The sequence below is a fragment of the Meriones unguiculatus genome, chromosome 2 (genome assembly GCF_030254825.1).
Source record: "Meriones unguiculatus strain TT.TT164.6M chromosome 2, Bangor_MerUng_6.1, whole genome shotgun sequence".
NCBI classification, from domain to species: Eukaryota; Metazoa; Chordata; class Mammalia; order Rodentia; family Muridae; genus Meriones; species Meriones unguiculatus.
In genome coordinates, this window is record NC_083350.1 from 108,278,514 (window position 1) to 108,293,781 (window position 15,268).

The 15,268-nt window shown below is 33.6% G+C and overlaps 1 protein-coding gene across 3 annotated transcripts in view; it reads left to right on the forward strand.

Moving 5' to 3' along the window:
* The window catches only part of Cep290 (centrosomal protein 290), a 104,910-nt gene that overhangs the window by 53,134 nt on the left and 36,508 nt on the right, over positions 1 to 15,268 (forward strand). For all 3 annotated transcript variants that reach the window (XM_060377963.1, XM_060377961.1, XM_060377962.1), the window contains 9 exons: positions 214 to 387; positions 4,815 to 4,926; positions 7,657 to 7,862; positions 8,969 to 9,120; positions 10,582 to 10,693; positions 11,361 to 11,816; positions 12,825 to 12,989; positions 13,919 to 14,026; positions 14,260 to 14,394. In XM_060377963.1, the coding sequence (XP_060233946.1) occupies positions 214 to 387; positions 4,815 to 4,926; positions 7,657 to 7,862; positions 8,969 to 9,120; positions 10,582 to 10,693; positions 11,361 to 11,816; positions 12,825 to 12,989; positions 13,919 to 14,026; positions 14,260 to 14,394 (1,620 nt within the window). The remainder of the gene's footprint in view (positions 1 to 213; positions 388 to 4,814; positions 4,927 to 7,656; positions 7,863 to 8,968; positions 9,121 to 10,581; positions 10,694 to 11,360; positions 11,817 to 12,824; positions 12,990 to 13,918; positions 14,027 to 14,259; positions 14,395 to 15,268) is intronic.

A 15,268-nucleotide genomic window follows, 5' to 3' on the forward strand; every position in this document is an offset into this window, starting at 1 on the left:
ATGTACTTCAGTTTACTGTGACAACTTGTAAAAGTCATTTAAATTTTTAATAAAATTTTCTAAATATCTTTTATATGAAAGAATACCTGAACAATATATATTTTCAAATGTCTTTAAAATTATTTTGGTTACAACTGAGCTGTCTCCTTTAAAAATTATGTTTTACTAGAAAAAAATGTACAAATTTATCTCAGTTTATTTGTTTTTTTGCAGGAAATGGCCAACTTCAAAATTGCAGCTCTCCAGAAAGTTGTGGATAATAGCGTTTCTTTGTCTGAACTAGAGCTAGCCAACAAACAGTACAATGAACTGACCACTAAGTATAGGGACATGTTGCAGAAAGATAACATGCTTGTTCAAAGAACAAGTAACTTAGAACACTTAGAGGTAGGTGTATGTGATCTTTACACCTTCTTATTTTACTTTAAGGGTATCCTTTTCCTAGGGTCTATAGGAATTTTGCTTATTTTCAATGATTAAAATTGGTTTCTATTCATGTAATTGTTGTGGAGATAAGAAAATAGGTATAACCAATTGTGGTTTGTCCTGGGTATCAACACATATACCAATATGTAGCATACTGACTATGTATAATTACAAATGACTTAATGATGACTTTAGCTAGGTCATCCTCTTACATCTCTTGTTGTATGATTTAGCTGAGCCAACCTTCTTTTATGGCAAAATGGGATATTGCAGTTAAAGGGAAATGCTATTAAGTGCCCATTCCTTTCTTTTTGGACCTTTCTCTCACAGTCCCTAGATTCTATTTCTTATGATGGATTTATTTGACTGTGAATACATTATGAATGGTATTTCCTTAACACTGGATCTGATCTCTAGTTCTCCATTTGTGTGTGTGTGTGTGTGTGTGTGTGTGTGTGTGTGTGTTATAGACATAGTAAAAATCAGGGTGGGAATGAAGATGTTGGCTTAGTTTGTAAAAGCACTTACCTAGCAAGTATTTCAGATCTTTGGACTAATTATGTAAGTTTCTTTCTCTTTTTATAATAAAATACTCCAACCAAAGCAACTTAAAAAAACGGTTTGCTCAGACTCACAGGTTCATGGTAGTGTCTATCATGGTAGGGAATTCAATGTAGCAGGATCTCAAAGCATTGCGTCCACAAGGAAGGCACAATGGCTCTTTCCCACTTTTTCTGCTAACAGATTTAGTGTGTCTCTTTTTATGTTGAGGTCTTTGATCCAATTTGACATTAGTTTTGTGCAGTGTGATAAATATGGATCTATTTGCACTTTTCAACATGTAGACATCCAGTTAGACTAGCACCATTTGTTGAAAATGCTCTTTTTTTCCATTGTTTGGTTTTGGCTTCTTTGTCAAAAATCAAGTATCTGTAGGTATGTGGATTTATTTCTGGGTCTTTGATTTGAATCCATTGATCCAACAGTTTGTTTCTGTGCCAGTACCATGCCATTTCTATTACTATTGCTCTATGACACAGTTTGAGATCAGGGATGGAAATACCTCCAGAAGATCTTTTATTGTACAGATTTTTTAAGCTATTCTGTTTTTTTTTTTTTTTTCTATATGAAATTGAGAATTGTTCTTTCAAGGTCTGTAAAGAATTGTGTTGGTATTTTGATGGGAATTGCATTAAATCTGTAGATTGCTTTGGATAGGATGTCCATTTTCATTATGTTGATCCTACTGATCCATGACTTCAATTTCTTTCTTCAGAGACTTGAACTTTTTTTCATACAGGTCTTTCAGTTGCTTGGTTAGACTCACACCAAGGTACTTTCTATTATTTGTGGCTGTTGTGAAGGGTTTTCTTTCCCTAATTTTTTTCTCAGCCCTTTTGTCTTTTGTATATAGGAGGGCTTCAGATTTTTTTGAGTTAATTTTGTAACCAGCCACTTCGCTGAAGGTGTTTATCAAATGGAGTTCTCTGGTAGAATTTTGGGGGTCACTTATGTACACTATTATTAGACTTCAACAATAACAGAAATAGCAAAAAGCCTACACACATTGAACAATTTCCTACTCAAGGACAGCTGGGTCAGGGAGGAAATAAAGAATGAAATTAAAGACTTCCTAAAATTCAATGAAAATTATGGTAAAACTTAGCCAAACTTGTGGGATACAATGAAAGCAGTGCTAAGAGGAAAGTTCTTAGAACTAAGTGCATTCATAAATATAATTGCAACATCTCATACAAGCAACTTAATGGCATATCTGACAGCACTAGAAAAAGAAGCAGACTCACCTAAGAAGAATAGACAGCTGGAAATAATCAAACTCAGGGATGAAATCAAGAAATTAGAAATGAAGGACAATTCAAGGAATCAACAAAACCAAGAGCTGGTTGTTTGAGAAAATCAACAATATAGACAAACCCTTAGCCAAAATAACTAGAAGGCAGAGGGACACTATCCATGTCAACAAAATCAGAAATGAAAAGTGAGATATAACAACAGACACTGAGGAAATTCAAAGAATCATTAGGTCCAACTTCAAAAGCCTATATGCAATGAAATTTAAAATGTAAATGAAATGGACAATTTTCTTGATAGATTTCATTTACCAAAGCTGAATCAAGATCAGGCAAATAGTCCTATATCCCCTAAGGAAATAGTAGCTGTCATCAAAAGTCTCCCATGCTATAAGAGCCCTGGGCCAGATGGTTTCAGTGCAGAATTCTACCAGTCCTTCAAAAAAGAGCTAACGCTAATACTCTTCAAACTATTCAACAAAATAGAAACAGAAGGAACATTACTAAACTCAGTCATTACTAAACCAAGTCACCTTGATACCTAAACTGCACAAAGACCCAACAAAAGAAAGAGAACTTCAGACCTATCTTTCTTATGAACATTGATGCAAAAATACTCAATAAAATACTTGCACCCCCCTCCCCCCCAAATCAAGCAATCCATTTAAAAAATTGGGTATGGAACTAAACAGAGAATTCTTGGTAGAGAAATATAGAATGGCAGGGAAATACTTAAAGAACTGCTCAATGTCCTTAGTCATCAGGGAGATGCAAATCAAAACAACCTTGAATTTTCACCTTACACCCATCAGAATGGCTAAGATCAAAATCTCAAGTGACAACACATGCTGGAGAGGTTGTGGAGAAAGGGGAACCCTCCTCCATTGCTGGTAGGAATGTAAACTTGTACAACCACTTTGGAAATCAATCTGGCGCTTTCTCTGATAATTAGGAATAATGCTACCGCAAGATCTAGCTATACAACTCCTAGGCGTATATCCAGAAGATGCACAAGTATACAACAAGTACATTTGCTCAACAATGTTTATAGCAGTTTTATTTGTAATAGTCAGAACCTGGAAACAACCCAGATGTCCATCAACTGAGGAATGGATACAGAAACTGTGGTACATTTACACAATGGAATACTACTCAGCAATTAAAAATAAGGAAATCATGAAATTTGCAAGCAAATGGTGGGACCTAGAAAAGACCATCCTGAGTGAGGTATCTCAGGAACAGAAAGACAAACACATGGTATATACTCACTTATAAGTGGATACTAGACCTGTAAGACAGGACAAACATACTAAAAATCTCTTACACAGATCAGAAACCCCCTCTGACGTAGTGTTTGCACCCACAGTGGATTATGTCATCCCATATTAATAAACATAATTAAAATAAGCTCCCACAGACATGCTCACAGGTCCACTTACTTAATAACCCTTCGTTGAGACACACAGTACCTAAATTAAAAAATCATGGTAGGCTCTTTGCTTATTGCTGATGAGGTCTTATGACATTTAGTCTTTTCCTAATTGAGCCTTGTTTTGCTTCTCTGATCTTTCAAACTCTTCTGCTTTTAGAGTGGTGGTTCTCAACCTTTCTAATGCTGCAAACCTTTAATAAGTTCCTCACATTGTGGTCCGACCTCATAACTGTAATTTTACTATTCTTATGAGTTATTATATAACCATCTGTGGGTTTTGATGGTCTTATGTGACTCCTGTGAAAGGCTGCTTCAACTCCTACAGAGGTTCCGATCCACAGGTTGAGAACCACTGTTTTAGAGCATCTGAGTTTGCTGAACATTAGGTCTTTTCATGGTTGACTGATTGTCAAGACTCATTTCTTCTCACATTTTAGGTTTTAACATCAATTCTGCTCATACATAGATATGCCTGCTCCCACACACCCCCAGTTCTATACCATGTATATTTGCTTCCTAGGTCTGGAAGTTTCTGAAGGAGTTTTTCATTTATCTGCTCATTGCTCATCCTTTGTCATGTCCCCATTCTGCAACTTCTACCACACACCCATATACATAGAACATAAATGGAGAAGCCTGAGAAGTATGGGGTTTTTTAAATTACTGTTAACATGTTGCACCTGTCGCAGATGATGGGTTATGAATGTGCACTTAGGTGCTTATGTGAATGAGACAAGTAAGCGCTTAGTTTGTGATGTTATGGAGCCCCTCAATATTCCTTGTTGGATAAAATGAGTAGCTATCTTTAGTGGTAAAAATTAATGCTTGGAATTCTAGAACCACATGAATTATATACAAGAGTTTCATTATTATCTGTTTCTTTCTTTCTGTCTCCCTTCTCCCCTACCCCATGTACATGTGTGCGTGCATGTGTGTGTGTGTATATGTTTATATGCTATATGAGAAATTACAATTTGTGAAAAAAATATTGTATACCTAGTTAATTTCAGTTAATTTTAGATTTTTAAATTAAAAAGTAGATTGTGAATTTTAAGAGATAATGCATAAAGTCAAGGCAGTGTCATTTCTGTGGTTCTCATCCTCATCATAGTATAGTTCATCAATAATATCTGTCTTTTATTCAGTGTGAAAATGCATCATTAAAAGAACAGATGGAGGCTATCAGTAAAGAACTGGAAATTACAAAGGAAAAACTCCATACCATTGAACAAGCCTGGGAACAAGAAACTAAATTAGGTGAGTCTTACAACACTGGTAATATCAAGTATTTTAGTATCTAACAGTGCTTAATTTCTTACTGAAAATTCCTTTGCTATAGCAGAACTCAGGGACATAGAAATTTAGATATTGATATAGAAAGATGAACTGTATCCTACAGCTTAGTTTAGTACACATATGCTGAGTCACATCCTGGGTTTCTGCTTTATAGTTCTCATATGAGGTTTTTTTTACTGTTAAGGTTATATGTTATAAATTCATAACTAAACGCTAGTTATTTTGAATTATTTTGAAATGCATGTTTTTCTGACTGCAAAGTTTATGGGTTGTATTTGATTTGATACCTTAAAAGTCAAAGATCACCCACCATAAATATCAAAGGAAATTTGAGAATTTGTATTGCCTATATTCATATATTTGAATATTGTCGTAAATTTTATGTACTTTAAATAATAAACAATATTTGTCAAAAATTCATCAGTTTAGTAGAAATTCGAGGCATTCACACATTTTAATCATCCTTATAAAAATTTGTACAGTATTCTGTTATTTGAGTTATTATGATTGTAGTACTAGTTTTTATTTTGCCATTATTTAAAATGCTACAAAGATCAACTTCCTCGTTTTGTAATTATATTATTGAATATAAAATTACAATGATAGTATTTGATATTAAACGTATACAATGCCCAAAATAATGCTCATGATTTGTAAATTTTTTTTAATTTTTTTTTTATTATTATTGTTATTATTTACAATGTAATCACTTTGTATCTGGGCTGTAGCCCCTACCTTCATCTCTTCCCAGTCCCACCCTCCCTCCCCCTTACCACATGGAGACTGAGTTGCTTATGGGCTACATCTGAGCAGGGAGTCTGGGTCCTCTCCATGCATGGTCCTTGTTTGATTTACCAGTCTCTGCAGGACCCTATGGGCCCAGGTTTATATATATGTGTGTGTGTGTGTGTCTGTCTGTCTGTTGGTCTCCTTGTGGAGCTCCTGTTCCTCCAGGTCTTTCTTTCTCCAACTTCTTCCATAAGATTCCCTTTACTTGGCTCAAAGTTTGGCTATGGGTCTCAGCATCTGCTTAAATACCCTGATGGGTTGAGTCTTTCAGAGGCCCTCTGTAGAAGGCTCCTGTCCTGTTCCCTGTCTTCTCCTATTTCCAATGTCTATCCTGTTTACCCTTCTGAATGATGATTAAGCATCTTCCCTAGGGTCCTCCTTCTTGTTTATCTTCTTTAGGACTATAGATTTTAGTATGTTTATCCTGTATTATATGGCTAATATCCACTTAAAAGTTAGTATATACCATGTGTTTCTGGGTTACCTCACTCAAGATGGTCTTTTTTAGTTCCATCCATTTGCCTGCAAATTTCATGATTTCCTTGTTTTTAATAGCCAAGTAGTATTCCATTGTGTAAATGTACCACAATTTCTGTATCCATTCCTCAACTGAGGGACATCAAGGTTGTTTTGAGCTTCTGGATATTATGAATAGAGCTGCTATGAGCATGGCTGAGCAAATGTCCATGTTGTATGGTTGAGTATCTTTTGGATATAGGCCCAGGACTGGTAGAGCTGGATCTTGGGGTAGCACTATTCCTAATTTTATGAGAAAGTGCCAGATTGATTTCCAAAATGGTTGTACAAGTTTACATTCCTACCAGCAAGGCAGGAGGGTTCCCCTTTCTCCAGACATCTCCAGCAAGTGTTATTTGAGTTTTTGATCTTATCCATTCTGATGGGTGTAAGGTTAAAACTCAGAGTCGTTTTGATCTGCATTTCCTGAAAGAATAGGGACATTGAACATTTCAAGTGTTTCTCTGCCATTCGATATTCCTCTGTTGAGAATTCTGTTTAGCTCTGTACCTCATTTTTTAATTGGATTCCTTGCTTTCTTGTTGTTTAACTTCTTGAGTTCTTTATATATCTTGGATATTAGCCCTCTGTCAGATGTAGGGTTGGTAAAGGTCTTTTTCTAGTCTGTAGGCTGTGGTTTTTTTCTGTTAACGATATCCTTTGCTTTACAGAAGCTTTTCAGGTTCATGAGGTCCTGTTTATTGATTGTTGATCTTAGAGCCTGTGCTGTTGGTATTCTGTTCAGGAAGTTATCTCCTGTGCCAGTGAGTTCCAGGCTCTTTCCCACTTTTTCTTCTAACTGATTTAGTGTGTGTTGTTTTATGTTGAGGTCTTTGATCCACTTGGACTTTAGTTTTGTGCAGGGAGCCAGATATGGATCTATTTGCATTTTTTTACATGTAGACATCCAATTAGACTAGCACTATTTATTGAAGATTCTCTCTCTCTCTCTCTTCTCTCTCTCTCTCTCTCTCTCTCTCTCTCTCTCTCTCTCTCTCTTCCATTGTTTGGTTTTGGTTTCTTTGTCAACAATCAAGTATCCATAGTGTTATGGATTTATTTCTCAGTCTTCAATTCGATTACATTGACCTACCAGTCTGTTTCTATGCCAGTACCATGTCATTTTTATTATTGTTGCACTGTAGTACAGCTTGAGATCAGGGATGGAGAATCCTCCAGAAGATCTTTTCTTGTACAGGGTTATTTTAGCTATTCTGGGTTTTTTATTTTTCTATCTGAAATTGAGAATTGTTCTTTCAAGGTCTGTAAATAAAGAGTAGAATACAGATATGTCTTAATTTTAAAAAGTCATTCTTACTCATAGAACTGTACTGTTTTTTGTACCTCTCCTGAATTACCTTTTGTGTATTGTTCTATTGCATATAGGAAATGAATCAAACATGGATAAGGCAAGGAAATCAATAACAAATAGTGACATTGTTTCTATTTCAAAAAAAATCACTGTGTTGGAGATGAAGGAATTAAATGAAAGGCAGAGGGCTGAACACTGTCAGAAAATGTATGAGCACTTAAGGACTTCATTAAAACACATGGAAGAACGTAACTTTGAATTGGAAACCAAGTTCACTGAGGTTTGATATGATTTTTATTATGTAACTAGACAGTAAGAATTAGTACTATTGGATTATTTTGAAGAACTTTGTATCGCTAAGGTAGCATATACATTCAGCATTTCATGTAATGGATACACAGATGGTTATTTTAAAATCTAAAGTCCTTTAGATTAAAAAACTTATTTTGGGGCTGGTGAGATGGCTCAGAGGTTAAGAAAATTGGCTGTTCTTTCAGGAGTTCTGCGTTCAACTCCCAGGAACCACATGATGGTTCATAACCATCTATAATGAGATCTTGTGTCCTCTTCTTGCCTATAGGCACATATGCAAGCTGAATACTGTATAAATAATAAATAAATAAATCTTAAAAATATATCACTTATTTTTCTTGCCTATGTCATGGCATTGTTTTTAATGAACAGAGGATATTGTTTCTTTGAAAAGCAAATTGTCTTTCAATCTCATCCTTTCTTTAAAAAAATGCTCATTCTGTGTTATACTCCAGAACTTGTTTGAGAGCTAAGACTATAATAAGAGATAAAATAGTTAAAAATCTCTGTTTTCAAAAGCTTTAATAGGAGGTTAGTAAAGATTTTTAATGTGGTCAGTATTAAGCAGACTGTACATACTCAAAAACCTATGATTCAACTATACCTTGCAGGTGCTTACTTATGCTGAAATATTTTCTAACACATAAGTATCATTTTTAATTTAACCTACTAAAGATTAATAAATATTAAAATAATTTTGTAAAATGTGTAACATTTTGTTAACTCACTTACATTTATTTTTAAGTACTTTATACTTCAAAAATTCTTAAATAGCGATTGCCTAAAATAAATAACTTATAATGGCATTGGATATTACTACAACATTTTTATAATTTGCTCTTGATTCTTTTTTTACTCTGTTCTTACTACTTTGTACCTGTGTCTGAACTTGGGGAAAGTAAAGAAGACTAGAGTACTCAGGAGTGTAGAAGGTTTGTATCTAGGCTGGGCTGTAGTTCATTGATAGGCTTAGTTTGCACAGGCCTGTCTTCTGTTCCCAGCATAAGGGAAAGTAGAAATAAGTAAAATAAAATAGTCCTTGGGAGTACTTTGTTGTTGTTACTTTTTCCATAGCTTACCAAAATCAACTTGGATGCACAAAAGGTGGAGCAGACATTGAGAGATGAGTTAGCTGATAGTGTCAGCAAGGCAGTAAGCGATGCGGATAGACAACGAATTCTAGAATTAGAGAAGAATGAAGTGGAACTCAAAGTTGAAGTGTCTAAGTAAGTGCAAAAAAATTAAATCATGATTATGTCTATTTGATTTGTATTTAAGAAACTCAATTAGAAATATATAGAGCAATAGCCATACTCATTTTCTTTTTAAGAAGAGGATTAATATCTGGGTTAGTTTTTAACCAGATGACATAACAATGAAGAGGAATTTTTTTTCCCCCAAGTGTAGGGATACAACTCTAGGAGGCACTTAAGTTGGAACAAAATTATGTAGGGTCCACATCTTACTCATATTGCCTGTTTTGGGGGAAAGTAGAGATGGAAGCACAAGGGTCACTTAAGGTTTAGTTTATTCACTTTAAAAAGAATTTTATCTTTTTATAAGGTTGATATAAATACATAATTTATATTTTGATTTAATTTACACTTTTTAGGACCTAGCAATGTGGTAGGCATTATGCGAAATGTTAGACATATTAACTCACGAATTATTGCTTACTAACAGTGAGATTTTTGGTTTTTTTCATTTGCTGTAGAAAGTTGCCCAGCTACTTAAGAATATATGTGATGGGTAGATGCTATATACTCACTTTTCTAGTCAGGTGCTGCTTCAGAGGGTAATCATGAGGGGCTTTGAGTTAATTTGCAAAGCACAAATAACTATTGGAATTTTGTATGTGTGTGGGATTTACACATAAAATTGTAGCCATTCCTTTAGAACCCTGTGAGTCTTTTTGGGGAAATCAGTCATTTGTTAACTCTTCCATTATGACTTACTTGTTCCTTTTTTTCTCATAAACCTTATCTTGTAAGATGACTAATTTATAATTATTCATTTTATTAAATTTTATTAGCCACCAAGTATAGAGGCCATCCAGTCAATATGAGGAAACCTAATGTATATGTTCCACTTAGTTCAAATTATTCTACCCAAAATAAAAGACTTTGTCATTTGGCTTTGTTATCATAGAAATCATAAAGAAATTTGTGTAAATGCCTAATTTTTGTGTATGTGTATTTATATGTGTTTGTGTATTTCAGCTAATTTGTAAATTTTAATAAACTAATCACATTTTCTACATATAACGTAATTTACAAATATAAAGTTCTGTGTATGAAGCACATAACTTCCATAGTGAGGAGTTTTACATTGATTCTTAACTGTGCAGTGGTAACAGGTTAACCTATTTACATTGGCCTGCCATTTCTAAAATATAATAAAAGTATCTTAGGAAAAATGTGTGGGAGCAAGTGTTCTCTGACCACCTGGAATTGGAAAATGCCATCTGTTACTTTTTAAAATGTGTGTTATTCTATACCACAGGTTATGGACTTCTCAGAGTAGGGGATGTTTTTAAGAGACAGAAGTTTGATCACTTATGTAATTAGGTTTCAGGAAATAGTTCAAAGGAGAGAAGCAAAAAACCAATTGCTCTCTAGAAAAGTATCTCAAAGTTAGGGCTGTTGGTATTTACTGAATTTTTGCTTAAATATTTTATCCCTTTCTAGACTGAGAGAGATTTCTGATATTGCCAAAAGACAAGCTGATTTTTTGAATTCGCAACAACAGTCCAGGGAAAAGGAAGTGGCCTCCCTGAGAATGCAGCTGCTGGACTACCAGGTGCACACAGTGTCAGCCCTCTGCTTAGCCTCCTTTTGTCTAGGCTCTTCGTAGATACTGGCACGAGAGTAGCATGCTAGCCAGAAGTTAGCTGTGGCCATAGTAGCTGTTCCTGTTAGCTGGGGATTTAGAAAACCTCTTTTATTTGAAATCCCTATCGATGCATTTCACGGCTGCTGGTCAGTTAACACACTGAGATGGAGTAATTACTGAATCTTTAACACACTAAGGACAAGTATTTAATCAGTCTTTAACATACTAAGGAAAAGTAATTAATGAATCTTTAACATACTAAAGAGGAGTAGTTAATGACTCTTTTCTCTATATTTTCTATGTATATATTTGTCATTTTTCAAATATCCACATGTTCTGTAGTTTTTAGAGGATTAAAAGATACTAATTGTATATATAAGAGTTGTGCTGTTATCTGTGAATTAAAAGCAAAACACTACTATTCCAACTATCATTTAATTAGAAATTTAAGTATTTTTCATTCTGGATATATAGTTGGTAGCTATTGTGTTAAAGTAAAATTAGATTGTTTAAAAAAAATTCTTATGTGCCACAGTGTTTTAAATTTTAATTAGTAAACTGTGACATTGAACCCATGACATTTATTAACAAAACCCTGAAATTTATTATAAATATGTATTTCTTTTACTGTTAGGCACAATCTGATGAAAAGGCACTAATTGCCAAATTGCACCAACATGTTGTCTCTCTTCAAATTAGTGAGGCCACTGCCCTTGGTAAGTTGGAGTCAGTTACGTCTAAACTCCAGAAGATGGAGGCCTACAATTTGCGCTTAGAGCAGAAACTGGATGAAAAAGAGCAGGCTCTCTACTATGCTCGTTTGGAAGGTAGAAACAGAGCAAAACACCTGCGCCAAACCATTCAGTCTCTACGAAGACAGTTCAGTGGTGCTTTACCATTGGCTCAGCAGGAAAAGTTCTCTAAAACAATGATTCAGTTGCAAAATGACAAACTTAAGATAATGCAAGAAATGAAAAATTCTCAACAAGAACACAGAAATATGGAAAACAAAACATTGGAGATGGAATTAAAATTAAAAGGCTTAGAAGAATTGATAAGTACTTTAAAGGATGCCAGGGGAGCCCAAAAGGTAAAATTTCATGTGAAATTTAGTATTCCCTTGTTATATATTAATATTTCTCTTTATATGTAGCCATGTGAAAATGTTCAGTGTGCATCTAAAATAAAATACTAGTTGTAATCAGCTTAGTTTTTATACATTGGAAGCTCCTAAGCAAGGTTCCTTATCAAATCACTTTTTGTGGTAATAGCACAGAATTTTAAACATTCTAGAAAAGTCCAAACATATATTAAGGAAATACTAAGTATAATAAATTTTTAGTTATTAAATTATTGATGTCTACTCTGCACAAATATTTTCTGTTTGAATTATTTGTTTTTCTTTGTTTTTACTTGTATATTTCTTGCATAACTTAAACTTTTCATAGACTTCAACAATCAGAATTTGGGAAGAATTAGATGGTAAATAACTATCTTTCATTTAAATCCTATTCTCTGTACTGGAAATACAGAGAATAAATAAATACAATTTACTTTTAAAAAAATTTTTCATTTCTTGGGTAGATTTCTGAAAATGTATCCATTGACAATTTCACACACACACACACACACACACACACTACATTCTGGTCACACTCATCTTTCTATTGTATCCTCCTCTTTCCTCACCACATCCTCCAATTGATTCCCTCTGCCCTGTGTTTCATGTTTTTGTTCTCAGTTTGTGACCCACTAACCCTAACCCAGCACCATTCATAACAGCATGGGTTTGAAGTTGTCCACTGGAGCATGAGGAAATGACCAGTAGCTACATCATTTAGAAAAGGATAGGGTAGGGTTTTCATTTTTGAAAACCAATGTGTAAATAAAATGACTACAGTAATAAAGTGATAGTAAATAAAAAATGAAAGCAAATATTACTAATACTAGTTTATTAATTTGAATATAGTTTGGAGAATGATTTATTCTATATTGTACATACTTTAGAAAAAGCTGTGGAAATTCTAAATAACTTTGTCATTAATTTCAGTTAAAATCATGATGAGGTATGTAGCATTTATATTTATATATAATTTAGGTACTCAATTGGCATGTGAAAATAGAAGAACTTCGCCTTCAAGAACTTAGGCTAAATAGAGAACTAGTCAAGGATAAAGAAGAAATCAAATATTTGAATAATATCATCTCTGAATATGAGCATACAATCAACAGTCTAGAGGAAGAAATTGTTCAGCAGAGCAAGGTTTCATTTTCTATTTCTGTTCTTTCTAAGGCTTTACATATCAAATCATTGCATTTTAACTGTATTATTGTGATAAAATGATTAAATATATTGTCCATTATATTGAATAGCAAAATAACCTCTTTCTACAAACATGCAAATTTACTTAGTTGTAACAGAAGTTCTAAGCTTAAAATAACACTACCTTGGCAAACTTAGTTGGTAGGTTACTTTCTTTTTTGATATTAGTTACTTTACTTCTTCAGCTAAGTTTCTCCTTAATGTCACTGCTGATTTAGAACACAGCATGGGGTTGAAAAAATAGATGCTTTTAGAGCAGTGATACTCATAAAACACACACCACAGAGACTTCTTTCCCCGTGCTTAGAGTTTTCCTCTCTCTCGTAACCTAGATACTGTGTTTATACTTTTTACTACCTTAAGGTCTTTACATTTCCTTACCAGTGAATTAAAGGCTCCTTAGTAATGAATAGTAAATTGTGCCATCAAGGTTTCCTATATAGAGAGTATTTCATCCTCTGGTATCTTACATATTTATTTTTTATTACCTGCTTCCTACTTCCTGGGATGTAAGTTCCTTGGTGACAGGGACTACACTTTATTTATTGCTATACTTGCACTGCCCCAAATAGTGTTTGACAAATATGTGTCATTTACATCTTTGGAATTGATGGATGAATAGATACATGACTAGACTGAAATTCTGACTTCATACATGCCTACCTCTCGGTTCCCAGGCAAGTTGCTTGACCTTCTAACTTTGCATTTTTTTCCCCATAAAATAAGAGTGATAGCAGTGACAGCAGAAGCTGAAGGTTAATTAAGAAAATATATATATGTCTGTTAAATGCTCATTGTTGCTGTGTATGTGCTTAACACAATTAATGTTGGTTGGTGGTGTTTTTTTTTATTATTTTTTTTTCTTTTAGTTTCATGAAGAAAGACAAATGGCTTGGGATCAAAGAGAAGTTGAGCTGGAACGCCAACTAGACATTTTTGACCGTCAGCAGAATGAAATACTCAGTGCTGCACAAAAGGTATAAATGGCTATGTTTGCTGCTTTGGAGCATGGCATAAAGCATTAACCAAAATAGTCTATGAATTAGATATCTGTTTAACTTATGATGTGTGCTTTATGTGAAATGTCATGAGTGTCTTTGTTGAAAGATAAATAAAAGTTAGTCTATGATTTTTTTTAATACATTTAAAAGAGTCATATTGTTTTCTCAGTATTGCACGGCTATTTTTAAAGTATATTATTTCTCAAAAGTTTGAAGAAGCTACAGGATCAATGCCAGACCCCAGCTTGCCCCTTCCAAACCAACTTGAGATGGCTCTGAGAAAAATTAAGGAGAATATTCGAACAATTCTTAAAACACAAGCAACTTGCAAATCACTTGAAGAGGTAATTGAAATAATTTGCATTTTGATTAGTATATTATTGGGTACGCTTATAGAATTTTCTAAATAATATTTGCTAGTAGTAATAAAGTTTAAATTGGTATATTTTGCTAATCCCCTTTTTTTCTATTGTTATACACTATTTCTAATAGCTAATGATGAATAGGCACATAGTTAATTTCAATTTACCATTCATGTGTTTATTACATTCTACTTTGAGGCATACTAAACAGTAAAAGTGAGCATCGAAGGTAAAATAGGTGTTTCATTGTTGCTTTATGAGCAATATATTACCTTTCCCTTAACTGATGCTTTCATTGCTACTTATTTTTATAATTTATTTTGCACTATTTGTTATACATATTTTAAATAGTTTGTTCATTTTGTGAGTAAATAAAGTTAAAGCAAATGGTATTGAATTTGATTAATAGTTGGTCAAATCAGATCATTAAATTATTCATAAAATAATAAATCCTTAATATTTTTCAAATTTAAGTATCTAAACATATTAATTGTAAGTATGGTTAAGAATTTATTGTGTAAAATTTTGCCTCTTTAACAATTCATAAAAATTAATTTAAAATTTTTGGTTTATATGAGTTACCACTAAAACACTTGCTTTAAAATACCTGCCTTAATCTTACGGAAGATTAAAACTTCTTCTCCACTTTGGTACGGTAAACTTCCAGCAGCAAAGCACTAACTCATTGACCTGTGCCACTGAAATCCCAGCTCTACACTCAAGTAAACCCTCTGTGTTAGTTTTTTATGACATCAAAGGGATGATTTAATTTCATTTTCTGATTTCAGTACCACCACTCACTTCTAGTTCTAAACTATAATATATAAGTAAAGTTAACTTATTACATTTTGTGTTT